This window comes from Dromaius novaehollandiae, chromosome 1 (assembly GCF_036370855.1).
Source record: "Dromaius novaehollandiae isolate bDroNov1 chromosome 1, bDroNov1.hap1, whole genome shotgun sequence".
Lineage (NCBI taxonomy): Eukaryota > Metazoa > Chordata > Aves > Casuariiformes > Dromaiidae > Dromaius > Dromaius novaehollandiae.
Genome location: NC_088098.1, coordinates 85,018,087 through 85,045,733, shown reverse-complemented (window position 1 = coordinate 85,045,733; position 27,647 = coordinate 85,018,087). Strand labels below are relative to the sequence as shown.

Below are 27,647 nucleotides of genomic sequence, written 5' to 3'. Positions count from 1 at the left end.
GGAAGATACAGCTCATCAGCTCTTTTCAAAGACTGGGAGCTTGCAGTTTTCCTCAAACAGAAGTAAGCCTTGCTTTCATTTCTAGCCTGAGGGTAGTGACTTTTGTCTGTATGTTGTTCTCTTGCAGTTTTGGCAAGGAGCTTTGCCAGGCCAAGCCGGATCTTCCCAAGAGTGAGTATTCCTTCCCCTGGGCATTTGAAGATGTGCCATGATTCAAGCAGCCTAGTGTGGGTTATATTAGGGAGCTGCTGAATCTGGAAGCCTGGTAGAGGTGAGGCTGCCACAGCTTACGCCCACAGGTCCAACCAGTAGCAAGGCTGAGCACGTATTCCCAATAGGCACACACACAAGCATATGTGCATAATACACATATGCACACATACAGCCAGCCACACAGATCAACACGGACAGAAACACTCCCCAGGCACACAAATAGAAACAGCACCAGTGGCCTCATCCTGTTCTCTCTGGCTGATCAGGATGAAGGCCCATAAGGGAAATACATACGTACATGCGATGTGGATCCCTCTGGTAGCTGGGCTTCTTAGACCCTCAGTCTATCCTATAGCTGACCCCTGGATTCCTGGTCTCCCCAGTTGATGACACCTGGGCATGCAAGTCCCTGAGGCCTGCAGCCCTACTCCAGTAGCTGATTCTGTCCCCCTCGCTAACAGACACACGAACACATGTACCCCCTCACACACATAAACACACACTATGTATTCCCCAGTAGCTGGCCTTTGTCGCACAGTCCATCCAGTAGCTGGTCCTGGATCCTCCATCTCCCCAGTTGGTGGCACTTGAGCATGCGATTCCCCAGACCTGCAGCCCCACTCCAGTTGCTGGTAGCAACCTTGCTCACTCACACACACATACACACACATGCACTGTGGATTCTTCCAGTAATTGGGCTTAGACACACAGTCCATCCAGTAGCTGGCTCTGGATCCTTGTTCTTCCCAGTTGCCTCCCATACAGACACACACACACACAAACACACAAACACACAACCCTCTCAGTCAACTCCCAGGCCCCACAGTCTCTCCAGCAGTTGACCTGGACCTCCTCGGTCTCTCCAGTAGCCCACTCATCCAGGTGCTGGCTCCCAAGCCACTTGACCTACTTGCTGGCTAGTCCAGCTTGCTATTTGCTAGTGATCACAGACTGACATGCATACCCTCACTTCAGTTGCTGGCACCACAGAAACATGGGCCTTGTGACCTGTGGTCTCCACTCAGTTTAATAAGAAGGCAGGACAGACTGCATTGGTCAGGCCCAGGGCATGGTCAGACAAGCTCACTGACCAGCAACCTGTTTACATGCGACTGGCCCCTTTTATGCCATTATGCCTCTATTTTCCCGCATTTGTTCCTCCCCAAACCACCTCGATCCCTCCCTTTCCCCACCTCTGGTTCCTCCCCTAAGCCTCCCATAAGAAGTCTGGTGCAGTCCTGAAATGCTCTTGCCCTGCATCCCCTAATGTATCCCATGGCCCTAGGCAGTAACCCCGTGGGTGTCTTGGGTGACCAGGAGAGCTGCTCCTGTTGACTGATCTGATAGGTTTCACCCCTGGACCCTGGGGCCGATGGCTGTCCTGGGACAGCCCTGGGAGGGACTGGGGCAGGGCCCCTGCCTCTGAGGGGGTTATTTGGGTTCTCTCTGTGCTCATGCTCCTTTGTGTTTGTGGCGATGAGCCTTTTCTGGGCTGATGGCTCTTCTGTGATGGGCCTGAGAGTAGCTGAGTGAGGGTCTTATTCAGGTTCCCACCTGCCAGTGTTCCTCTGTGCTCCTTTGTGTGTGTGGAGATGAGCTATTCATCACATAACCTAACAGGAAATGGTCCTGTGAGCACTTCAAGCCAACTTAAGTACAAGCTGCTGGGAGGGAGTCTTGTTCTTCACCCCTAGCCACGTGTTCCTGCTCTCTTGTGCTATTGCTAATGTTTGTGGGGTGGATCAGGGAACAGATCCTGTTAAGCAGTCGTGAGGGGGAAAATGATTAGTAAATGGACTGGAGCAGTTCTGAGAGGAATGAAAAGTAGATTTTATGCCTTTAGCTTGAAAGTGAATCAGGAGGGACCAGTGTGAAAGGTTCTTTTACAAGCTCAAAATATCTGCTGTCCGTGAGGTCAGATGGTGCATTTTTTTCCTTTCTAGGTGCATTTTTTTTCCTACCGTGGTGTTAAAATGAGGCCGAGCAGTCTTGAGAAACTAAGTTCAATTGTGGGTGTTGAACACCTCTGAAAATCTGTGCCTAAAAGTCTGGGAGGAGCCCAGCCTAGAAATATACCCACTTGCAGGCATTTAAATCTATCCAAAGGTGAAAGGAAAAAGTAAATAAATGGGTCCTAGTGCCTATGTTGACAGGCTGAATAAGGATTTCCAAATAAAAAATGTGGCAGTCTTGTTGTATATCTGCAGGGAAGACTTATTCAGTCCAACCCAGGCTGTTTTTGTTTCCTGAGTTCTTCTCCTGACCCTCTCTTGCCCACACAAATGTGCTTTCCTAAAGCCACTTATGCTGATAAGTCCATCAGGAGAAATACTTAATCTAATTTGCACAGTTGGCCAAGATTCTTTTACCTTCCTTTCATTTTTTGTTACTATTAACCATCTCCCTTGTGTGTTTCTGTAGCGTGAAACCTTTTTCTCAACAACCCTATGCTGTACAACCTCCGCTTCCATTACCAGGTAGGTAAGGAAATACAGTTCCTTGCTTTGAAATTATATTCTACCTTCAAAAATAGCCAATGCTTTTAAAAAAGGTTAAAAACAGCTAATTAAAAAAAAAGACTGGGCCTATAGAAATATTTCAGTGACTCAAAATTTGTATATGATTTCTCCTTACCCCTGGCTCCCATTGTTTCACTGAGAGCTGAAAAATTTTAATTTTGCCTTATTTTGAAAAATAGTTTTTTCCTGGTTTTTTTGGTTGGTTGGTTTTAGGTTTCTTTTCTCCCTGGCTCAACAGAAAATACAAGTTCACGTAGCACTATTGTTCTTCCACCGTGCTGCATCTGCTGGAATGCATTGTTTCCCATGATAACACTATTGCCTTTTCAGTGCCTACTTAAGTGGGCCTTTTCCTTCTGAATTCCCTTGTTCTGAGAGGCTAATGGTGATGTTAATGGTGATGCGTAGTTCTCTGTGATACCTAATTATGCTCATCTTAAAGTTGGTGAAAGTGTTTTCCCTGGTTTCAGAATCAGTTAGATTGGCTTTTACATCATACCAACCCTGTCTTAGCTGAGGATACCTGACAAGCTGTTTAGAGTACAGGTGTAGCAAGGAGCCTGTGAATGTTACTCTTGCATGAAGATTGAAGTCAGAATAAAATCTAATTAGTCCGCTCCAACAACAGGTGCTTTACTGTAAAGCTGTTACCAACTTGTCTCTTTCTCAATTTTGTTATATAAATCCTGTGTGCTTAGGGTTTGAGCCTCCTACTGGTCTCTCATCTTCCCCATCAGCACCAGCCTGGCAAGGACGAAGGGTTGCTAGCTCCAAACTTTGGATGTTAGAATTCTCTGCATTCTTGGAACAACAACAAGACCAAGACACAGTAAGATATACACCTGACTCCCACCCCTCATTTATTTTTGGTCTCCAGGTAGCTTCTGCTCATCATGGATGTGTTATGCACTACTATATATGTGTAGAAATACGTGCTTCATTGATCTACTGAGAATAGAAAGGCATCTTTGGGAAACACAGAACCCAGTTAAAACAGATCCTCTACTTAGAGGACAGAATTGCTTAAAAACAATATAGCAAGCTCTGTCATCTGTTTCTGGCCTCCCCTTCCAGTATCGTTGTTTCTATATGTGTACCAGAGTTCAAGGTGCTGAGGTCATAAAACAATTATACAGCCTCTGCAGGGTTATTCTTTGCCTCTGAGGACAGACCCAGGATCAGAGGATGGTGAGATGACATGATGTCATCTCTCTTGTGTGTTGAGAAGAACTGAAATTTATTTGGGGGCAACTGGGATGAATTTGCATCATTGTGTTTCCATGGTGCCAGCTATAAAATGGGAGTAATAAGATCTGCCTGTCTCTTGAAAGTCTTGTGGTGCTCCATCTTGAGACATACATTGGTGCTGGGCCAATTATGTTTCCTGTCTCTGAGGCAGGAAAGCTGCTGTTCAGAAATGAATTTGATGCCAATATTTGGTTGGCATGCTGCTGTGGAATTTCAGGCAGCACTTCACAGGACAGGAAGTGTTGATGCTTGTTGGCTGAGTGACCTGTGGCAGGTAACATTTTGCATCTCAGGGTATTTCTGACTATAGAACAGCAGCATGAGGCAATGGTTTAAGAGTAAATATAGAAAAAAACAATGTTTCAGAAAAGCAAGTAGTATAGGTATATTGATAGGAAAGAAATAAGTGTTTGAGCTGGTATTAGCCAATATATTTGTGCTAATACTTCTGCTCTCTTAGAAAGTGGTAGCAAATCTTCAGTGACATCAAGTAGTCGGGCCTTACCCCTCACTTCTAGATAAAGATGACAGAGTATCTACTGTCACAGTTCTGGAGTGTTAGTTCAGTGCTTGCTTGGTATGATGGCACAAAGTTTTCTGTGTAATCACTCCTACCATTTTCTGCAGCACACCCTTTTGTGTACTGTTTACATTCCCCGTGTGAATTGGTAAGTGAACTGCACGTTTGCTGGGCTTGAAGTTCTTTTTAAACGGTCTGACCCTGTTCAGAGCTCTTTGGATTTCTGTGGTGAGATGGACTCAACCAGTTTGATAAAAAGTCTCAGCTTTTTTTCTCTGAAGAACTGTGAGTGTTCAGTAGGTACTGAACAATTTCCTAATTCCATGTTTTTCATCTCCTTGCAGTATAACAAACACCTGTTTGTGCACATTGGGCAGTCAAGCCCCAGCTACAATGACCCCTACCTCGAGGCAGTGGATATCCGGCAGATCTATGACAAGTTCCCTGAGAAGAAAGGGGGCCTGAAGGAGCTCTTTGAAAGGGGGCCAGCTAATGCCTTCTTCCTTGTCAAATTCTGGGTAAGGGAAGGACCTTTTGCAGGGTATCAATTTACTGTCAAGTTCTCACTGTGAAAGTGGTGGCCTCAGTAGCTGTTAAAGACTAACCAAAGATCTAACAAATTTTTGCCATGCAGGAGACTGTTGATAGAGCCACGACTGTCACCTGGCATCTTTACTTGATTGCAAAAGGCTGTCATTCTGGCCTGGAGCAAGCCAAATCTTTCATGTCTTCTGTACAGTTCTTTTTGACTAGTGCTTGGTGAGTTTATTTGCCAGTGGTGACTTGTGCCCTTTGAAATTTTTATTTATGTGTAAGAGAAGAATTCAGAGGAAATTATCCTCTTATGCATTCTCCTTTGCATATGTGTTCACTTTCCTCAGTGTTGAGTAACTTAGTCAGAGGCAGCATTTTTCCATCTCTTCTCCTATCTAATTAGGAGCATGTTGTGTTATCCAAGTATCAATAATTTACAAATGTGCATTTACTGCAGGCACAAGGACAGACAAAAGATAGGAGACACCTATCATGAAATTGGATTATGCTGAAAATATATTACTGAAATTTTTTTTGGTAAATTGGAAGAAATCAGCCTGGCAAAAATCTATTCACTCAATTGGCCTGGATAATATTTTCATGACCTAGCAGATATTTGCAAAACATGTGCCATTATGCTTCAGGGTACAAGCAAAATACTTCTGTTTTTAGATATTATCGTAGGTATTACATGATTAAAAATAATAGCAGCTTGGGGCAATGGCAGGCTAGATGGCTGAGGGAATGTGTAATGGGATATGGAGCTTTTCACCATAAGTTTACCACTCCAGCTCAGGAGTGAAATGATGAGAAATGAGCTTCTTTATCTCAAGCTCTTCATACAAACTGGCACTAGAAAGTCACTTATTTGGTGCTTTCAGGAGAAAAAAAAAGGTAATTAAAGTGCCTTGAGATGCAGCTTCCCAGCTGTATCAAGCCTGGCCTTTCCAGAAATGAGATGGAGCATGTTGGCTGGGAGTCTGTTGCCCAAGTGTCTTGTGCTTAGACCATTACTTACAGGTGATTTTTGGAGGCACATCCTTCTACTACCCCCAGATTGTGTGCTACTGAGCTGGGCCCCTAACGGGATTAGCCTCTGTCAGAATAAGACAAAGCCTACGTTGAAGACTGAAACAGGAAACAGAAGACCAGCCCTGTTCCCCTGGGGAAGACAGAGATTTGGAGGAGAGAGCAGGACCTTGCTAGGAAGGGTCTCCTTTGACGAAAGGCTGCATAATAATTGCGCTGCTAAAAACTAGCTGGGAAAGGAATGGAATTCTGGTGTGACAAAAGAAAGGAAAAAAGAGTAAGAAGAGATGGCTTCTAATAAGTGAGCCTTGGAAAACAAAGTAGGAGCTGCAGCAGACAGTTGCATCATGCTCTAGGGATCCTAGGAGAGTTTCCATGCTGAAATGGATAGCATCTGCTCCTTTGTGGAGCACATTGAGAACACTGGAAGTTCCAGGGACCAAAAAAAGAGCTTAGAGAGAGGTGTTACCTAGACAGGAGAAAACATTTTGAACTCCTTGACTTATGGGAAGAAAAACGACAATGAACCTGTGATCTAGTGAAACTGTGATCCTGTTTATGAAAACTCTTACTGTTTTTGAGCCTGGGGGGTTGGGTTTGGGGTTTTGTTCGTTTTTTATGTGTTACAAGCCACTAAGGCTTGTAACAAATAAATTGTTCAGTTTTGTATTTGTTTCTCAGTGTAGATAACAGTAGGGTAAGAAAGCATCACTAAGAACATGCCATGTTCTGGATGAGGGAGGACCTGAGAACTTTCACCATTTATGTTGTGTTTCACAGGAGTACTTGCATTAATCTTGCTATAAGATTTCAGCTAGGATATCCAGGGCAATATAGTAGAGACAGTTCAAAAAAACTTTTGCTTGGTTCTCTCCAGAAAATTCAGATTCTTTTTGATTAAAAACTCCAAACCTTTTTATTGGAAAACTTTGAATTCAGCATGCCTCAAATGTTGTGGTAGTGCAGCCTCATGGTTAAACTAAGCACATGAGCCATACATATAATGCACGGTGTTACTTGTGTCTCAGGGGTTCCTGAGTCTGTAGCAGATACAGTTGTGTAGTGCAACTGCTGTCCACAGGAGGGACCAGTTCCTATGAAGCAGCAGAAACTGCAAGTTGTGTGTGACGACATGTTGGTATTACCAAACACAGATTTATGGGGCCTTGGTCAAATGTTTGTTTTAGCCAAATGTTGGCTAAAAGCCAAAAATGATCTTGTTTTCAGAAGTACTCTTCTCCCCACAAAATAGGCAGCTTACAGAGATAAGGCCATGTGGTCCAAAATTCCATTTTTTTAATCTGAAAAACTGATTTCAGCTGAAATTTTTATACATTGTACGTCTCTGCGTTTTTATGCCTCTGTGACAGGATATGCTAGGGTGTTTTTTTCATTTTGTTGCCTGATTAGTCTGTGCAGCTATACAAATTTAGAGTTCAGGTTCAAAGGTGTGGTGGATAAAGCACCATAGCATATTACTATGATTTGTAGCATTCTTTTAGGATAAAAGTACTATCTAAAAGCAAATTACTAATGCTTTTAAACTTGGATTAGTAGAGTTGAAGGTTTTTCTTTTGAAGGTTGACCTTTGAAGGTTTGTTTGTTTTTTTTAACATGGAGATATAGTTTGATTTTGAGAGGTTCTGAATTGAAGTGGTGGTTGCAGGTGGCAAAGACTTACAAAACTCGAGACATTGGTTATGTTGATTTTGTATTTATGCGCTTTAGGTTTGATGAGTCTGAGGCAAGGACCTGCCCCAACTGCACTCAGTGGTCCAGTGAACATACCAGGTGATCTTGTGCACTAAAAGCCTAACTAGAAAGACCATGTTTTCAGCTTCTTGACATCATTAATAGCGCTTAGGATCTAGTGTGACAGAGAAAGAGTTGTTCAGTTTTGTTCAATGGTGCTTTAACTTTTAGCTATTGTATAAATAATTTAAAAGTTGTCTAGTTTAAAACTTGAGCACTGTTTGCAATTCTTTCTTGATGATTTTGGCTTTGGGAGTCTGTGGTACAATGAACTAGCTCCTGAGCTTGGATTGGCAGGTTGTGTGTGACATCTCTGTGACATTTTTCCATGCTCCAAGTGCATTCTAGCACACGACAATGAATGTGAGACATTAGCCTTCCAACACATGGGCAGTGGCAGCTCTGCTCTTTTCCAGTGTAACGTTATCTCCACCACCTGTCACTTGGCTCTCCCCATGGACTCCTCCTACATGCATCATTATTAATAGTTAGGAGAAGAGGGGTTTTCAGGGCTTTGCACATTAGTGGAATGGTCCGCTTGCATCTTAAAGTTTTCAGAAATTGTTGTGAGAGACTGGGTAGGAGATGTAAGGAAAATGACAAACCAGGAATTTAGGACAGGCAGTACTTTGTCCAAAGCAGCCATCCGCAGAGGAGTATATCAGGGGAATTGCCTCAGAGACCTTTTCTACCAGTGATGAATGCACGTAATAATTTATCTTTCTCAGTGATAGGCAAGCTAAGGAACCAGTCAAATCACTCAATGGTTTCTTTTCATTAAATGAATTATACTTTTCTGGAAGGGGCTAGAGGGGTGGGCTGGAAATTTCTGTCTTGCACTTGCCTTCCCTCCCCTCCCAAGCAAATCCAGTCAGAGCAGCAGCAGTGCAAACTCCTCTCGGCACTCTGCCCTGCCCACTGTATGCCTTCAATCCTGACTGGCAGGAACTGCCTGGAGGGCAAGGGGATTGTAATTTAGTCTTCATGTCCATTCTGTCCTTGTCTCTTCTACTGAGGCAGCAAACAAGGCAGCAGTTAGCAACAGAGATTTTTATGATCTGTGGACATTATTACGGAGAATGGATCTGACAGTAGCCCATTAATTTCACCTGCATTCAACAGCGCCACCTCCTTGCAGCTGTTCACTTATGCAAGGGAACTCTAAGACAATGGCTCTTTTTCACCAAAGGTACTCCTCAAAGTGTTCTGTATAGAGATTGTTGGCGGCAGGAAGCTTATTGAATTGCTGAGGCATCTGTCCTCAGGATGTCAAAATGACACAATCCTGAGGGTCTAGCTGAGTTGCAGGTACCCTGAGTGTTACAAGGTCTTTTGCTATCTTTGGCTAGCTCAGATGCTGCCCCCTTTCCCCTTGGTGGCTGAAGCTGCATGAGTTTTGGATCATTCTTCAAGCCAAGAGTTGTTCAGCATATGCCTTTCCACTGACCATGTGGAACTTGTGTTGATCTGCATGCTTGACCCATGTGCAAGACATCTCCATAGCGTGGTTTCTCACAGCATTAACTACCATTTGGATGCTGATCCAGTCATTCCTTTTCAAAGCTTCTGATGGCTGAAGCCATCAGAAGGTCGTATTTTCTTCTGTGAAGATTTTCAGAGAAATTTTGATTCACAGTCTCATTCTAGTGGGAATGAGGCTTTTCTAGGTACTCAGTAGTGAAATTTTCTAGGTAATCAGTTGTGAAACTCATTCCCACCAAAGATCAGACAGACCATGGCTTAGTATGGTTAAGGCGTAGTGCACAATGTCAAACTTCTCTGTAAACCTTCCTGTCTTGGAGTTGCAGAAGTTGAGTGATAAGCTCATTGGAGCTATTTGCAGCAGAGCTCCTAAGAGACTCAGACCACCAAGACAATAAAAAAAGTAGTATTAGCTTGTTCATGGTTACCATGTCCTCTGAACAAATCTCTTTTTTCACATCTAGAAATCTTGTCTGACAGGTATTAAAAAAAATTCTGCTTACTTGTCTGGAAAGGAAGAACTCTCAGATATTTCCCTCAAAACAAGTAGATCGGCTTTCTTGCCTGCAATCTGTAGATCTCCAAGATGTGCTAAATCTATTTATACAGGTACAGCAGTGATTGTAGTTTCAGCATGCCTGGAACTCATCAGACAAGGTGTGGGACAAGTATGTCATCTGTGCTGGGCTTGCACAGTAAATTCAATGCATCCCAGACACACCAGATTACTCCTATGAGCTAGCTAGAGTGTGCACACCTGTTTGCATCTGGAATTTCTTGGACAGAAATGCAAGAGCCCTGACTGTCAAATAAAGTAGTATGGTCCAATTGGTGGCTCATGAAGCACATCTAGCCTGCAGTCTTCCACTTCTGTTTGCTCTCCTGCCTTTGCCCTTGAGGAGTTGGAAAGCAGCTGTTTGAATGCTGGACACCACTCAACCAGCTGAATGCTGCTTCTGCCTCCACTGCAGTCCCACCATGCTGCTAGCAGTGCCTAGCAGAAGCCTGGGGGCAAAGCAACTCAGTACAGTGGCTGGGGGCTTTCCTAAATCCTGTTTCTCCTTTGGCTGCCTGGGCTGGTACATGCATACATACATAAGGTACATGCTCAAGAGTTAGTTTGCGTGTTTGGTGAACAACTAGAGCATTGGCTGATGAGGAACTGAGAAACCTAGGTTCTAGTCTCCCAATCCAAATCACATGTAGAGTTATGTTTTCAACAAGTCTATGCATTCCCTGGCTGTAAAGTAAGGACTGACCTTCCTACTTGCTGGATTTCTGGGAAGATTAATTCACTTCAAATTGTAGTTATTAATATTATCATTAATAATATTAATAATAATATTATTCCCTTGCATCTTGGAGGAATGGGATGCACTGGACAGACTAGAGTAGTCCTTTCTCTGCTCAGCGCTGTGCCTCGTACAGACTGGGCAAAGAGGTATGTGAGCAGGCACAGGACTGCGTATGGTTTGGAACAAAGTTTTCTATAGAGAAGGAAACTTTGGAAGCACAGAGAAAGCAGGAGTCCTTTCCTCGAAGCTGCAGTGCAGTTTCCAGTTCTGCTAGCCTAGGTGTTGTGAGGAGATCGTAGGAATCTGGGCATGGAGGCTGTAGCATTTGTAGATGTTACCTTCAAAGCAGTACCTCTTTTGTCCATTAAAGACCCCAAGATACGCAGCAAGATTTTGTCCTGGTGTAATACTGGGAAGTTTAACCATATCTATTTGGGATTTACCTGAGTCTCCAGTTCACATTTACAGGTTGATTTGGCTATGGCAGATAACGGTGTTACTTCTTTCAGTCCTTTGCCTTCCCTCCCTCCAGGAAATAATCATCTCCATAGCAGGGAAAGCTGAACAGGTTGGAGATCCACTCCTGAGATCCTGCAGTTCTTTGTTCATTGTATTCATATATGTCACTACCATTTTCAGTTTACATGAATAAAACAGGCTGTAAATGGTTCAAGTGCAGATATGTGTGCTAAATTGTCCCTGGTACAGGAGCACTAACTTCCATGAGAGGATGGAAGCCAGCAGTTTGGGGCAGTATCTGTCTGAGTATGTCTGAGGTGCTGCAGCTCCATTTTCCTGCAAACATTAATCAGAAACCTTGGCTGGCTGCTACTATTATTTTCTGGAGTTACAGAAATTCCATGTATATGTGTTTATGTGCTGATATCTTCAGAGGTGACAGAAGGAGGTGGGTGCCCCACTTCTGCTGACTGACTCCCTAAGACATATCTGAAAATCCTAGCCTGTAATATTTTAAGTGCTTTGGCATAAAGGGTGCAGGGTAAACATCAGGTGGTTAAAACATGATCCCATTGCTTCACTTGGACAGGGCTCTCAGGAAACTGGACATGATGTTAGTGAATGGTGATGACTGGCTAATTCAAACAATATTACCATAATTTTGCTTCCTGCCAAATAGCTTCATGGTGATTAATTAGGTGTTAATTAGGTGTGAAATTCTATAGTCTGATCCTTTGGTGGGAGACTTGCCAACTTATGGAGGCACCTGCAGTGGCTTCTTACGCATCTGTCAAGGTTCTCATGAAGTGGACCTAAGATCTTTCTGCGTTACTTCATACTGACTGCACTTGTTTTTGAATTTACCATATTTAAGAGTTCATGGGAATGTGACCCTAACTTTACTGGTGAGAACCTAAAACCTTTGTCTGGTTCTGCAGTCGGGGCCTCCTCTATGTTTACGTAGCTGTGGTCTGACCAAGCTATCTCTCGCACTCTGTAGCCTTTACCCTTTGTTCTTTTGACTCAGCGGGACAATTTATTTGGAAAGCGGGATTGGGTCCATACATCTCACCTAACCCCCAAGGAAATGGCTAAACAATACTATAAAGTACTTCCAGTCTGGTTCCTCTTTGGAAAAGGGGGAGAATTAATCTTTATTCAGACAGCTGGAGTGTGGATCAGGTAAACAATCCAGGTAGCTGCATTGTTACATAAAAAGAGTATTACAGTAACCCGATAAAACCTAAACCAGAACAGAGTAGCTTTGCTACTCTCTAATATGTACATATTTGTGGTGGGAGCAAAATAGCTGGATAAACTATAGTAGGAGACATTCAATAGCAAGGGCTTCAGCATGTGCCATAAAAATTCACTAGGCAGCTTGAATTATGAAGAAATCTCTGTAATGCCTGTGCCTTGTTCCTATTAACACCTGTGCTACCAAGTTAAAGCTAGCCTGGATTTGCCCACATATGCTCCAGGCCACAGCATAGACAAGCCATGGGAGAACAACACTGCGTTAGTCTTTCTGGTCATCATGCCAATGTGAAGATTTCCAGTCTTCTTCCAGACACTTGTTTCCAAATCTTGTGGAGATGTTATCACTGCCTCAGTGGTGCCAATCCAAATGATATAAAATGATTTAAAAAAAAAATTAAACGCAAATTGTTTTACTGATGTGGTTTGACCTCTCGGCCCCAAATCTGTTTTCAACACAGGGATGAGGCAGAAAATTGTGAGGCCAAGAAGGGATAAAGTGGCAAGAGAAGACAGGAACATATTCAGTTGGATAAATTGTTTAGTGAAACTACCTCCTAAAGGAGAAGCAAATGTGAGAAAAAAATAATCATCGGCTTTGTACTACTATCCCCTGATAAATCAAAGGGTGGTCTTGAATATGTAATATGCAGGAGCTGACAAATTTAGGAAGACATAAAAGGGATGGGTCCATAGCTACTGTAAACTGGTGTAATCCCGTTATATGAGTAGAACCAAGCTGATGTACAATAGTTAAGTATTTGTCACTACTTCAGAGGAAGAGATTCTACTTCAGAGATAGAATCACAGAAAAGAAGACAAATGGATTTCTTTCATCTGTAATCTGTGGCAAAGATGCTACATCTGTTGAGGGTTTCAGTGGAAACTGTAGGAAACAACAATATGTTGTTTTGAAGAGTGATTTGTGATCATGTAGTTAAATACTGTGCTGTTATGGTCTCCGTTAAGGGCAGAGTGAAACCTGCCCTTATTCATCCCTAATGCTGCCAGTCAGTGCTGACCCTGAAACATTCAACCATTCTTTCATCTTGCCTAGACTGAATCTTTATCTGGCTAGAATGAACTGAATGCTGTAACTGCTAGTCTAGGAGATATTCCTGGAGATGCACTGCCCTTTGTACTTCATTAAAAACCTATCCTAAATTATTCACTTGCTCCTGAGTTTGTACAGTTAAAAAACAAAAAAAGTGGTAACTGTGTTTTATTGCCTTGTTGGCTTGGCCTTTCTGTGGCGTCATTTATCTAAGGGAGATGGTAACTTTTCTCCAGGTGGAAATATGCATGCATAAAGGCAGCATCCAAGTATTGTACTGAATGGAAAATGGAACTTGATTTGGTGAAATAAGTGGGGAGATGGTTTATTTTATTCCTTTTCCACTCATCTTCATCCTCCATGTGCCCGAAAGAGCAAGTTAACTGCCAGGGGAATTGGACTGAGGAAAAATACTGGACATTATTACATGGCTGCCTTTCCTCCTAATGGTTTTGGTATCACTCTTGGCAAAGTGATAAATTCTTCTGTGGCCATAACTCTGTGACATGGGAGCTGCTGGTGAGTGGTATGGTGCAGAGATCCTAGATCACCCAGCCTGACTGTCTGGCGCCAAACTTTTAACTTGAAAGGAACAGCAATGAAGTAACTTTCTGGCTTCTTGCATGTTCTCAAACTCATTTGCTGTAAGAAGCAGTCCTGCACTCTATTTTCCCCATTGCTGCCCATCCTCTTAACACATGCTCTTTGTGTGAATGCACACTAGCATTTTTGAACCAGGTCCAGGAACCGATCCCACTGGGAACTAATTGAGCATTTCCTCAGTTGGTTTTGTGCTGCAGCTACACAAAAGTTTTTGCCAGTACAAGAGGGATGGGGAGGCACAAACTGCTGTGGGACAATGAGACTCTTTTGGTGGCAGGACCACCTTGGTGTTCATCAAACTACAGCTCTGAGGTGTGGTTTCCCAAAGGGCTCGAGCCAGGCTGAGGCTGTGCTGCTATCCACATAGGTAGCTCGCACCCTCAACTTTTGTGTGTGCATTCTCACCTCTTCCTGCCCCTGCAGCCATGCGGAGATTCAGGTGAGCTTTCTTGTCCGACTAACCCACCAAAACCACAACAAAACAAAAAAGTGTTTCAGCTGGGATCAGCTCTCTGGTCTGTCTAATTGCAGAGTTGCACAATTGCTAGTGGTGGCACAAGGACAACAGTAGGCATGTGTGGCTGTGTATGGGCAGACAGCTGGATTGCTGCTTTCTGCTAGCAGCACAGATGTAGATTGACTTAAACCTCTTGTAAAATTGCCACTTTAGAGAAATAAGCTAACAGTATTGTCTCATGGTAGAAAAGGACAGGTATTGTGTATGACAAAGAAAAGGGAGTTTCATTATCGGGGTGCTTCAGTTCCCAGGCTAACATTGCCTGTCTTAAAGGCTACTCTAGATTTTGGATAAAGAAGTCTCCACTGACACTGGACAGGAAAAACACAACAGAATTGCATTTAATACAGAGTCCTTCTTGCACTGTGGACAGGGCAATGGAATGCATTGTAGCAGAAACAGTTTCTTGTTTCCTGTTTCCCTCAGTTCAGCAGGAAGAATAGAATAGACTGAAATAATCCAGGGGAACTGGTCATTGGTTTTCGGGTGGCGTAAGTTAGCACCTGAGCTTACTGAGTACAGACAAGCTCTACCCTCTTAGTTTTGAAAGGGAGGAAGCCCGAGTTGGGCATTACCACTTGCTTTGTGTTTCCAGGGCGCAAATAAACGTTGCTGCTCTTCTTCTCGTAAGCGGGGGTTAGAATGACCCCTGGTGGAAGCTTGAGGGAGCCACATGTTGGCAGTTAAGGAGTCGCATCTCAACGTGAGGCTTCAGCTGACCAACTGTAGGGACCTATATTTGAAAACTGGGCTGCTAATGCAGCTGAGTTTGGGTTTAGGTGGAACTGGGTTGAATCCACCAGCAAGCTACCCTCCTCTTGTTGCATCCTGTCTACTTATATTCTTCATGTCGTAGTCAGGATCACCATATCTAATGCTCTTCCCTCCCTCCCATTTTCCTTCTCCTTGCTCTCTTTCCCCTCACCTGCATCTCCAGAATGGAAAAAAAAGCTTTATTACAATTGTTGTTCCCTTAACTTTCCTCCTAAGGGAGGCAGCCCAGTCTAGCTTATCTGTCACATTCCCCTGTCTCTGCAATGTCCTCCTGTCTGCCCTCCGTGTGCTTCTTGAGTGCCTGCATGTCATCCTGGCACTGTCCCATTATGGTAAATATCAGCTGAGGCAACAGGCTGTGTCATAGATTTTTAAAGTACAGAGTATATTCCACTAGATTTCCCCAAAGTGTATGCAAATCCCCACTGTTTTCCAAGGTGGGAACCAGATTTTAGTGCATGTTTTTTACATTTCCTCTAGTTGTTTGATGCTCGTTAATCTGATTAAGGACTTTGGGCACTCCAGTACCTTCTGATCTTGGCCAAGCCAAACTCCTTTAGGTCCATGGCAAAGACCACCGCACTTGATAACCATCTATTCTTCTTGCCTTTTTTTTTTCTTCTTCTTTTGCAGGCTGATTTGAACACCAAAATTGAAGATGAATCCAGATCTTTCTATGGTGTTTCCAGCCAATATGAGAGCCCTGAAAACATGGTCATTACCTGTTCCACTAAAGTATGCTCCTTTGGAAAGCAGGTGGTGGAGAAAGTGGAGGTATGCAGCAGTAAGCTGGGTGCAAGGCGCTCTCAGGGCTGCTGTTCTGTTGCTGCAAGTACTTGCACACTGCATATATCTCCAGGCAAAATATATTCCATACTTTTTGTTATGGAGATAGACTGGAGACGCACTGATATTCATGCCATAGATTGTTATTTCTGAGACATGCAGGTGTAAGAATGCTCCAGCCTGCAATATGGCCTTTTCTCAAGACTTCATTGAAGGTCTGGTAGTTTGCTGTTTTTTCTTTAAGTCTCAGTTTCTGAAGACATGTGCATATGTGAGACTCAGCTTCTTGGGAGCAGAGAAAAGCTGGGAATCCTGGGCCCATGTCTTTGTAGTCCAGAAAGTTGAAAGCAAGTAGACAACACCTCATCCTCATCAGTGGTTTTAAACATATCATTTATAGGGTACAGTCACAAATTAATAGACTGTATTTATAGACTATAGGTTTATGGTTTTATGAGGCTTACGTTAGTGCTTGTACACTTAGTGGCTCTAGCAACAGTGGGGCTGCTTAATTTTATATATATATATCTGGCATTGAATAAAATCTTCTTTCTGATGCCAGACTCACTTGCTAAGAGAGCTGCTCTGACCTGCTCCCTGCTGCCTTCTTTCTCAAGAAGCTTTTAGGTGCTGAAGGACAGTTCTGTTCACAAAACCATGTGTTCTACTGTGGGTAGTCAACTCTAAGCTACATCCTTCCCCAGGACCCATCTCCAGCCACATGATAGGCATGCCTGAAGTCTGGTTATGAATTTCTATGTGGTCATATGGTGGGATACATAGGCCAAGGAAGGGTATCGTGGTGCATGAGAGAGGACATCAAGCTTGTAGAATGAAAGACGGTAAAAGGCAATTAAGGGTTTGCTGCGAAATGATACAATGCAGTGTCAGCTTCTGTTCAAAGATGAAATATACAGGAGCTAAGATGTGAATTTGAGGAAAAATCCCTCCGTGTAACACTAGCCAGACCCAGGGCCCTGTATGTGCCACACCCTCTTCTGATGGGAAGCACAGATGCTATATCCTTTCTCACAGATGCCAGAAGGCTCTAGACCTCCCCAGCTGTGAAGCACTCTGAACATATGATTACCATCATTACTAGGAGCTTCCTATTCTTGCTAAAAGCAGTCATTTTTAGAAATGCAGACCCTAAAATAGCTGACAATTGGTTTGCTCCTCTTAGTTACCTCTCATAGCTCCTTGGAAGTTTGCCGCTTGTCAGCTGGAACCCACTGTTCTTAAAAAAAAAACAAAAGAAGTCAAGCTGAAGAGATCACAGGCCTCAAGGAGACTGGCCTTGCTGTGGAGTACTGTAGAGGAATGATTAATCAGCTCATTACCATTAGGAAAATGACTTGAAAATGTCATGGTAATTTTTCTGTTCTGAGTCTCTTTATGTGATTAATGTGATAACTTTAACCCCACGTGCCCCTTTTCTGTTTTATGTTGCAGACAGAGTATGCACGCTATGAAAATGGACACTATTCCTATCGCATCCATCGCTCCCCTCTCTGTGAATACATGATTAACTTCATCCATAAACTGAAGCACCTCCCCGAGAAGTATATGATGAACAGTGTCCTGGAGAACTTTACTATCTTACAGGTGGGACATTGAACTGTTTTTGCTGAAGTTTGGAAACATAAAAGCCCCATGTAAGAGTTCACAGTTGTGAGTCAAAGCAGATTTCCTTTTACAGCTCAGTATCTAACTGCACTTAGTTATCTCTCATGCAGATTGCACCTCAGGACAATTTGTGGATCTCTAGAGAGCACAGCTCATACAGAGAAGCAACAGAAAACATTGAGAGGCCTGAGTAAGAGCAAGAAAAAGGAAAGATGGAGAACTGATGAGGCAGAGAGATACAGGAAGGAGGAGGATGCAAAAGTTTCAATAAGAAAAATGCTTGTTCCATTATTAGACAGACATTGAGGCTCCTTTTGCAAGGTAAAAAAGCAAGAACACTATCAAGTGGCCATACAGTTTTGGCATGGAGAGAATTCTTCATCCTGAGCAGGCAGAAGAAAAAGGTTACTTCCTCAGGTCCATCCTGAACCTGGAAAGAATGTAGAGGAAGGGGCATGTTGTGGGAAGCACTGACACCTTCATGAACTACTGCAGCCTCTAGGTAGGGCAGTACTATAAGGCAACAGTAACTAGAATTCCATTATTATCTAGGTAGCTTTTTCAGGCTCTGGAAAGCCTAAATTGGGGGAAGAGGGCAAAGATAGCTTAAAAGGTATATTTTCTTAATGGACTGTGAGTTCTGTGCTCACCTGCACAAGCTGTGCCGCAGATCTTCCCCCGTAGAACCTGAGGTTGGGTAAGTGGAAGAGATGCTAGAAGCTATATGAAAGAATGGATATCAAGTGGTCTTCATTCCATCTGCTGAAGATCCTGTGGGATTTCAGGCAATCCATTTCTCTGCCCTGTGGCTCAGGTACTTCGGCTATAAAACAAGGTTAATAGCATCCGTATACCCCACAGGGCTTTAGAAGGCTTTGCTCTTTCATGTTTGTACCAAGCTCTTAGTGCCTGGAAGAAAAGATGAATGTAAATGCTATGGGGGTTTTTTCAGGTGAGCAAAGGCATGAAATGGAAAGAGCCAGAGAGATGAAAGGCCTATGTGCTGTAATTCATACTGAGGAATGCTGTGACTCCTTTCTGCACACATCATTCCTCAGGCAGGCCTGGGCTTGCTCTGAATTTATGAACAAAGTTGTCATATAGATATACTTCCTCTGAGACTTTATGTTCTGAATAATCTCATGTCCTTCCCTCACCTGCAGTCACAGAGAAGCATATTTCATGGAATGGCCTTTCACGTATTTCCGTTGTAATCTTGCAGTCCTGCTCCCTGAGTGGCAGGCTGCAAATTTTCCACCTCTCAACAGCGAGCTGAAAAATGGTCATTCTTAATGCAAGGCATGCTGCTAGTTCTCAGTTCCCACTGCCAAGTTCTGAGGCAAGTCTAATTATACTTTTTCTAGACCCTTTCCTGAGTTTAGATACTCCTACTCTCACAATCGTAGTTTATCTTGCTTTGCACATTGCTCTGAATCTAACACTGAGATTTCGGAGCTCATTTTGGTGTAGATCTTCAGAAGGGGCTTTGGTGCCTTACCATTCCCAGATGCAGATAATTCACAACTCTGTTTGCAGAGGGAAGGAGAAATGTTAGTTCAGCTGCAAAACCAATCATAAAGTAAGGAAAGAAAAAAAAATAGACTAAAATCAAGCTGCTAAAATTAATAAGCAAGTCTGAAAGCACCTGTTTTCTTCCTGTTTTCACAAGGGTGGTTGGGCTTTGGTACAGTACAGGCTTGCAGCTGGTATCCTTTTCTTCTGCGGATGAGTCAATGCTACTCCTGATCAAAATGTTGCTCCGCCAGCAGGAAAGAACTGCTTGAATCTTAAGCTATGGCACAAACCTGAATTATGAGTGTGTTCAAAGGTCTGTGATGTCAGACATATGAGAGAGAAAAAAGCTGAGCTAGAAGCTCTGGGTGCAATATTTCACCTGTCCCTCCTATGTAGTGTAGGCAGTGAGTGCTTCCGAAGCTTAGACAGCACTGCTCCTCACCAGACTGCATTGCAGTTCAGTGACACTGGACTAAGTTGCAGAGGTTCCAAAGGTACCATAGAAAAAGAAGTGCAAAAAGAGAAGTATAACAGCCATTATTCTCCTGACATCTACAGCACACGGAATGGGAGGTGTAAAGGAGTCAAACAAAAGTCTCCTGTATAACGAGAAATACTTTGTGATCCTCACAGTCTATGTCTACCACTGACAAGCAGGAGCAGATGGAGGGAAGGAACTGTTCATGTGGTATATCGTCACATGATCACATGAGCAGGAGCATATGTGCCACAGCAGATGGCATCTCAAAACTCAAAGAACAGAGCAAAGAGAGGTTTTCTACAAAGCACCTTCTCTCTCCTGAAATCTGCAACATGAAGGGGTGGGGAGCAGGGTAGCTTGCTGTCTCTTCGAGCAAGGGAACCACATGCTTGCCCCAAGAGAGGATGACTACTTCTGGGCCCAATAAACCCGCTTCCCTGTGTGTGGTCACTGCTTGATCTCAGTTTTCTTTCCTCCACAGTGGACTCTGTTCACCTCCCTGTCTTTTCACTGCACTGTAGTCTTGATGCTTGGAAAGGGCTTAAAGGGCTTCCCTTGCTGGGTGTGTGGGCACATGAATTGGGGGTTGTGGTGGCTGAGCCACGTGTGTACCATTCCTGTGATTCTCTGTTCTTTGCCTATTACTGATTTTTTGCTCTGTGTTAAATGTATTGGAATTTGTAAGCAGCACAATAGCAGTTGCTATCTCAGCTTCCTCTCCATTTCTGTCTAGGTTGTGACAAACAGGGACACACAGGAGACCTTGCTGTGCATAGCATACGTTTTTGAGGTGTCAACTAGTGACCACGGTGCCCAGCATCACATCTACCGGCTGGTGAAGGACTAGAGACTCTCTGCCCCAAGTCATCCATGAGATACATGTCTGAGGAAAAAGCCCATGCTTGAACATCCCCCACCCCCCACTACCAAATTGAAAAATAAACTGCAGATATTGTGTATTTTCAGAAGAGCACCTCCAAGCTGTTTTATGATTGAGAGGGCCAAATAATAAGTGTGTATCTCCAGGTTTGTGCAAATGGGGAAAAGGCTTGGAGTCGAAGAAACAGGCAAATAATTGAATAGTGGTTTCACTACAGACAACATCCTCTGGGATGTATGCTCCACGCTGGGAAACCGGGCCTCAGAGCAGGCACCGGGTGTGATCATGCAGATAAAAAGACTGGTATGTGCCTGAGCATGCAGCTGTGGCAGTGGTAGCAGCTTCCACAAGCTAGACCACTTAAGTACCGGTTGAAAGGGTACATGATATGTCCTCTGTGTGTGTGTGCGTGCGCTCATATGTATACATTCATAGGTCTACACATGCACAGACATACTTCCTATATGTATGTATAGATACATGTACAGTTAGACATGCAGGGCCATATGCATGTGTGTGTAGAGATGCACATAGTAACATACACCTCTGCCTGTCTAGCTGTCTACCCTTGCAGATGGGCAGTGGCATTCTCCTTCAGCTGTACTGTTGGAGGCTGGACATAGTTTTCCTCTCTTCCATGCACAAAAATGAGAAGCTAACCTTTCTTCTGCCTTTAAAGCTGACCTTCAAAATGCAGTTGTGCCTAGAAAATTGAGTTTGTTAAATCATGTTGTCCTTCCAGCAGGTTTCCTCCATGTGTCAGATCTGCTGACTTGAACGACTAAATAATTCCTGTGCAGCTCAGGGAGGTGGACACTGCTCTTTCCTTGTGCAGCAGCAAAATAATTTTTTACCAAGATCACAGAATCACAGAGTAGTTGATGTTGGAAAAGATGTCTGGAGATCATCTAGTCCCACCCTTCTGCCTAAGCACGGTCAGCTAGAGCAGGTTGCCCAGGGCCTTGTCCAGCCACGTTTTGAATATCTCCAAGGATGGAGACACCACAACCTCTCTGGGCAACCTTTTCCAGTTTTCAACCACTCTCACAGATAAAATTGTTCTACCTGTTTGTTGTAGATGGTGAGGTGCACAGGTATTGCAAAGAATGGCATGTGGCGAGCAAATCACAGGAAAATGAGAAGAGAGAAGAATGAAAACAGGTTAGCTTTCCATGTTTGCAAGGCAAACGACCTTTCTGTTTTCCTTGTAAAAGAAGTTGTTTACTTTGGAGTCACTGAGAGGCAGTAATCTTGGTCCCCACAATGCTGCTAATGTGGGGAAGCCTTTCATGTGACTCTGAGGAAAGAAGTGGGTTGTGTAATGCTGTCTGGCAACCACTGAGCAGGCAATTTATTGGATGGCCAGGCACAGTCCCTTGGTACAGATTTGTATAAATACTGTTACATCTACTCTTTCCACAGTGCAGCACAACACCTTAGGAAACACCTCTCACATTTGTGTCAGACATTTCCATCCATGAATTTTTGGCACAGAGACTCACTAGCACCTGAGACATCTGAGATGTTCATTGGTAGAAACTAAATGATTTGTTGGAATGCCAGGAGGTAAGGACTTGAGCCACACATAGATGAAACCTGACTTCTCTGAAGAATTCCTGAGCTTGTTGGTACCCCCACATACAGCTCTCAGTCACCTGGTAAAAGGGTGCTGTAGGCTCCCCAAAGACACTGTACAAATCTTCCCATAGCATCTGTAGAGGCCCACAGACCTACATTTCTCCTCCAGATTCCTGTCCATCTTCCTGACCCTTAACATGTTTTGTTTCTGGATTTGAAGTTGTAACTTGTGCTCATTTACCAGGTACTCCAGAAGTCTCCTCATAAACTGGCACTCGTTTCCTCCAGGTTTAAATCCCAACTCCCTTTAAAGTTTGAAACTCTCCCACTCCTATAGAATGTTCTTCCCATGTTTTATGGAGTCTAATGAATCCTTTAATAACATGAAGGTCTAAGTCTCCACTGGGCTTTTTCACAGGTATAGGTGAATATCCCCCATATTTTCACTGAAATTCATGAAAAGTGCTTAGCTAGCCATCCTGCAGTATGCAGTTAGCATCACCACTACTTGGTATATCAGATTCTGAAGGGGGGAGTTCCTTTACTGGAAAACTTTCTTTTTTAAACACAATCTGATATTGTACCAAATCATCTCCAAACACCTCATTATGCTCAAAGCACTGGTATGTTATAAGAACAGGCACTGTCATCACTTCTTCTCATTGCCTTTGATGGCTGTTTCTGTCACATCAATTTCACCTATCTGGGGCTCCTCACCTCCCCTCCTCCCCCCGGATACTTTGGGCCATCTGTTTCCTTAGATGTTTGTTTCAGTGATCTAATTTTTCACTAGCTGTGCTTCCTTGTTGCTCTCATTAGCTTCCTTACCAGCTTCACTAACTGTGCTCTGTCTTACCCAGCTTTAAACAATTTATGTTATAGACTGAACTTAGCTGGATAATGGTAGCTTCAGCTACTCAATGAAATTCTTGTGAGGATGAACCTGCTAATGCCTTCATATCATCATGGTTTTATTTTGAACCTGCTAGCAGGAACAATTGTCCTCTGCTACCTAGTAAGCCTAGAGAAACATGCAATGTTCCCTTCAATGACTTAAAATCTTTGGTATTCCTCTTGCTTTTTGCTGGCTGACAGTATTATGTTTCCTTCACTAAACTGTTGCCCAACCCGTGTGTAGAACCTGCCCACGCCTATAATACTTTCTCCAGCATAGTATAAACCTCCCGGTCCTTCATGGTACTTAGTTTATGATCTTAAGTTTCAATACAATCTTTCCTGATGCCATGTTGCACCTGGATGCTGTGATTCCTCACAAGGAAGTCATAATCAAGCAACAAGAAGAAACACACTGTGGGCGCAAGGCAGGGGCACCGCCCCGACCCCAGGCAGGCACAGATACACAAATACGATGCACACAGGGATCATTAGAAGGTGCTTACTACCTCTGTGTCTATGCGGGGGTTCCCCAGTGTTATCCCGATCAAGACAGTAAGAAGATGGGAGAATCCCTGGCACTGCTGAGCGTTGGTCCATGGCGAGGAACGTAGGGAGGGGGAACTAATAGGTTTTATGCAACAGGCGCATGCACAGTAAGCAGAATTACGTTATGATCGTGAAATGGTCATGTGATATTAAAGCCACTAAAGCATGCCAAGCTAGGGGTTGTAACATAAGATGTGCAGATGGACAAGTTTATTACAGTAATTTTTTCATGTGGGACCTCCTAAAAAATTTTGTCTGAAGTATGAGTTTGCACTGGTGTGGCTGTTAGCAGTTAGATGAAAAGGAAAGAACTAGAAGACCATCAGTAGAGACAACGGCAAATTACTCTGGTATGTATTGAAAAGAACGATATAGGCCCATTCTCTTTTAACATCTTTGTCAGTAATCTGGAAAAGGAAGAAAACACTAGGCTAAAATAATCTGCAGATGGTACTGAAGGAAGATTTTGTCAACTGAGTATGCAGAGAAAACTATAAACAGTGACTTGAACCCTATCAAAACACTAGGCTTGAACTGGGAGGATGAATGAAATTGGTAATTTGAAATATAATTTAAAATGTTCTTAAAGAACAGAGACAGATGACAACTGAAAGGTAAATTAGATACTTGTCAGAAAGGTATCCAGTGCCTGACAGGTACTGGGGCATGAGAGGTTTTGCACATAGTCAGAGCATGCTCAAAAATAAAGCATGTTGGAGCCAACTGCCAGAGGACAGATGCACAAATGCAAAACTAAATGACACAGATGAACATGAGAGCCAGATGAAAGTAGTCTCACAATGCTACCCACTCAGTGAAGTGCAGACATACACTGGAGGATGAAGATTTCACTACCTGTGGAGGCGGTGATGCCAGGCCCTATACACAATATTTCATTTGGCCTAGTACATGACTGTTCCCCAAAATTTCCATCTTAATAGAGATTTCAAATGGAAGACCAGAATATGGTTACCTACAAAGCCCTCCTGGATGTGATTCTCACGCAGGTGCAGTTTCGGTACTCAGGTACGCACAAGCTGCACCAGGACTAGCCTTATGACACATAGCCGTGCTTGGGGCCCCACACCTCTCGAGTCTGCATGGGCCTGGATATTCAATTCAGTGTGGAGGAGGAATTAATTGACTTATTTTCCCATTAAGTTATTGCATGCCAGTTGCTCTGTTTTAACTGCCCAAGTGCAGGTTTCTATCTGCATCTAGGACACCCCTCATAGGGATGAGTCTACCAGCCATTCTGTACAGCAGCTGGCATGTGGTGGTGGTTTCCCATGTGAGGCCGCAGCTCCTATACCTCCTCTGTCATGCACTCTGCACTTTGCTGAGGGCCTCCATCTAGGTCAGAACTTGTGCTTTGTAGGTGAAGAGGATAGCAAAGGTGATGCCATGAAGTTGGAGCTGGGGAAAGATGGTTTGATTCTTGCAATGGGAAGAGTGGTCCATTTTATTTTTTAATACACTGAAGGGATCTTCCCCTGATCTTGCAGACCTTATACTGCCAGAGGCTGCTTCTAAGGAATGTGCATGGCTAGTGCTGTTAACTTTCTCTGTGCAGGAGCCAAAACTGGCTAAAGAGGAGAGTGGTACTTTTTGCACCTATCTGCCTGTGCAAGAGGCTCCTGCTGTGGCTACCCTCTCCAGCACCCACCTGTAGCAGCACCTTCTATAGCTGACTTCCAAAGAGCAACACAGAACTAGCAGACTGTATTTCAAATCTAGTGGCAGTAGCCAAATTGCCAGTACCTTTCCATAAGATCTGGTATAGCTGGTAAAAAAGCTTGGATAAAGGCAAGACAAGGACAAGACTTTAAACATCCAGAAAACACAGCATCTTGAAATGCCTGATGTTCTGTGTTACACAGCTGAAACCCAAGCAGGTGGAGACCCACTCTGTCCATCAGGTGCCACTGCTAACCACAATAGCATCATCACACAGCATGGACCAAATTACCTGCTTCTCTGTAAGCCGCAGCCCCCACCAGTCAGCCAGCCAGGTACGAACGGCACCAACTGGCTACAGCTCGCTAGCCATGCACGCAGCTGCTCTTTGCAGCCCTGTGCAATTCCCTCCCTAATCCCCGAAGCATGGTGTGGAACACACAACAAACCAAATAAAGCCCACTAATGAGAAAAAGACTGACTCTAGGGAAAATATACTTGGCCAACACAGACAGCAAATTTTGAAATTCTCGCACAGCAAATATGGTTTGAGATTGACGCTCATACAGAAAAAGGGCAGTGTGGTCCCCAGAAATGGGAAACTGCTTGTAACGTGTTACAGCTCTTCTGCAGACATGTGCCTTGCATGCATCCACTGCAGGTTTGCACTGGCACAGCAGACCCAGTGGAGGAGTCCAGGGAGATGAACCCTGTAAGTCTGCTTTGTCAAGCATCTGATAATAAATAAAACCAAGATAGCATAGCTGTAAGGTGTTATCAAAACAGTGAATGCAGGGAACAGGCTGAACAACTGAGCAAATCTGGGACTGTTTAGGGGCACCTAGCAGCAATGAACGCCTCTTCTCCGGCACTCCTTCTCTCTCCTCTTGCCCATGGAGTTCATATCTCTTTCATGTCAATAAATAGCACTGGCAAGAGACATCTACCTACCTTCCAAACCCAGAAGAGAAACCAACAGAAAATTCATGTGTCTGGGAAAGCTCACTTTTATGGAGGGCTGCCAGATGAAGGATATTTAATAGAGCTGCATTATCCATGAGCCAGAAAGAAGACTGGAAATTCTGACCTGGACAAAAAGGCTTCTTCCCCTTGCAGACTGGGTGAGATCCATGCATAAATACTTCAGGAATTGAAAGGACTGAAAATCTCTGTCACCAAGGCTTGCTTTCTTGGAAGAAACCAGGCAGCAAATCAGAACTAAGAGCCAGCTGCAATTCTGCTGAAAATAAAGCAAAGCAAACACCAAAAAAGCAACATGTTAAAAAAGACCTAGCCCAGCTTCAAGAGGAAAGACTAAATTATACTCTAAACAGCCAAAAATATATTAGGCTGTCAGAGCATCTTATCAGCACAATTTGTGTTGGGGCACAGATACACCCTTGGCAAATACTAATCTTAACCTGTAAGAACTTATTGTAAAAGCAAAAGGCAGGGCACCAGAGCTGATTCCCCTGATCACCTTACAGCCACAGCACTGGGGCATTAGAAGATGAAGTGATAGAACTGGTATCTAAATATTCATATTTTCTTCAGGAGAGAGCAGCTCAGAAGTTCCCACTCAACCCTTTCTCCTTTCTTTTGTAACCCACACACTTCAGCTTATCAGCTCTCAGTTGTGTAGCTACAACTGCTTGTGGAGTCATGCCAGACTGGAACACTGAAATTATTCCATTTAAAGACAGCCTTCTGAGATAAGACACAACCGAGCAGGGGTGTTCAGACTTGTGGTCTGTACAACACAGGGCTAAATAAGATAGAAGCTCTCCCTTCATCTTCACTTCAAAGCCAAAAGAAACATTTCAGGCAAACAAGTTCATTTGAATTCATTTATCTGTGATGAGGGGGTTGGAACTTCTTAAGCTGACATTGCCAGCAAAGAAAACATAACATGTAAGTAGATCTAAAGGCAGCAGTAGGGATTGAATTTAGATCTCTTCCCTTCTCTTTCAGTATCTAAACCCACAGATCAGTCTTTCCTTGAGTACTGCACACCAGCTTTGGCCTTTGGCACAATGGTTTCCCAGGGACTTTTTCTTTCCCATTATCTAACTCATTTTCTTTGACTCTTTGACATTTCAGACCCAATGAAAGAGGAGAAGAACTTGAGTGGTGACAGCAAAGTATAAGAATTGATTCAAACAGGTGAGAATGCCCTCAAGCTTGTGTTAAAGCTGTGCTGAAGCCCACAGAATGCCCTGAAGGAGCTGCCAAGGAGTTGTGCTGCTTCATCATTCCTATGTGCACAGTCTGCATCAATGCTGAGTAGCAAGTGCAGTTAAGAACTGGCATCCTTGACAGGGAGTAGCAAGAGCAGGGCTGTTCTACAAAGGAAGGCAGGCCAGGAGCTGAGGTTGACCACAGCTCTGTCAGTGATGTCCCAGACC

At 43.7% G+C, this 27,647-nt stretch overlaps 1 protein-coding gene across 4 annotated transcripts in view; it reads left to right on the top strand.

The window, feature by feature from the left end:
* TEAD4 (TEA domain transcription factor 4) overlaps positions 1-20,634 on the top strand; it is a 58,647-nt gene extending 38,013 nt beyond the window's left edge. For all 4 annotated transcript variants that reach the window (XM_064518084.1, XM_064518097.1, XM_064518093.1 and 1 more), the window contains 7 exons: positions 128-171; positions 2,635-2,690; positions 3,431-3,561; positions 4,845-5,018; positions 15,890-16,030; positions 17,495-17,647; positions 20,398-20,634. In XM_064518084.1, coding sequence (XP_064374154.1) covers positions 128-171; positions 2,635-2,690; positions 3,431-3,561; positions 4,845-5,018; positions 15,890-16,030; positions 17,495-17,647; positions 20,398-20,511 — 813 coding nt within the window. In that variant the 3' untranslated portion in view covers positions 20,512-20,634. The remainder of the gene's footprint in view (positions 1-127; positions 172-2,634; positions 2,691-3,430; positions 3,562-4,844; positions 5,019-15,889; positions 16,031-17,494; positions 17,648-20,397) is intronic.
* Positions 20,635-27,647: the final 7,013 nt, after the last annotated feature.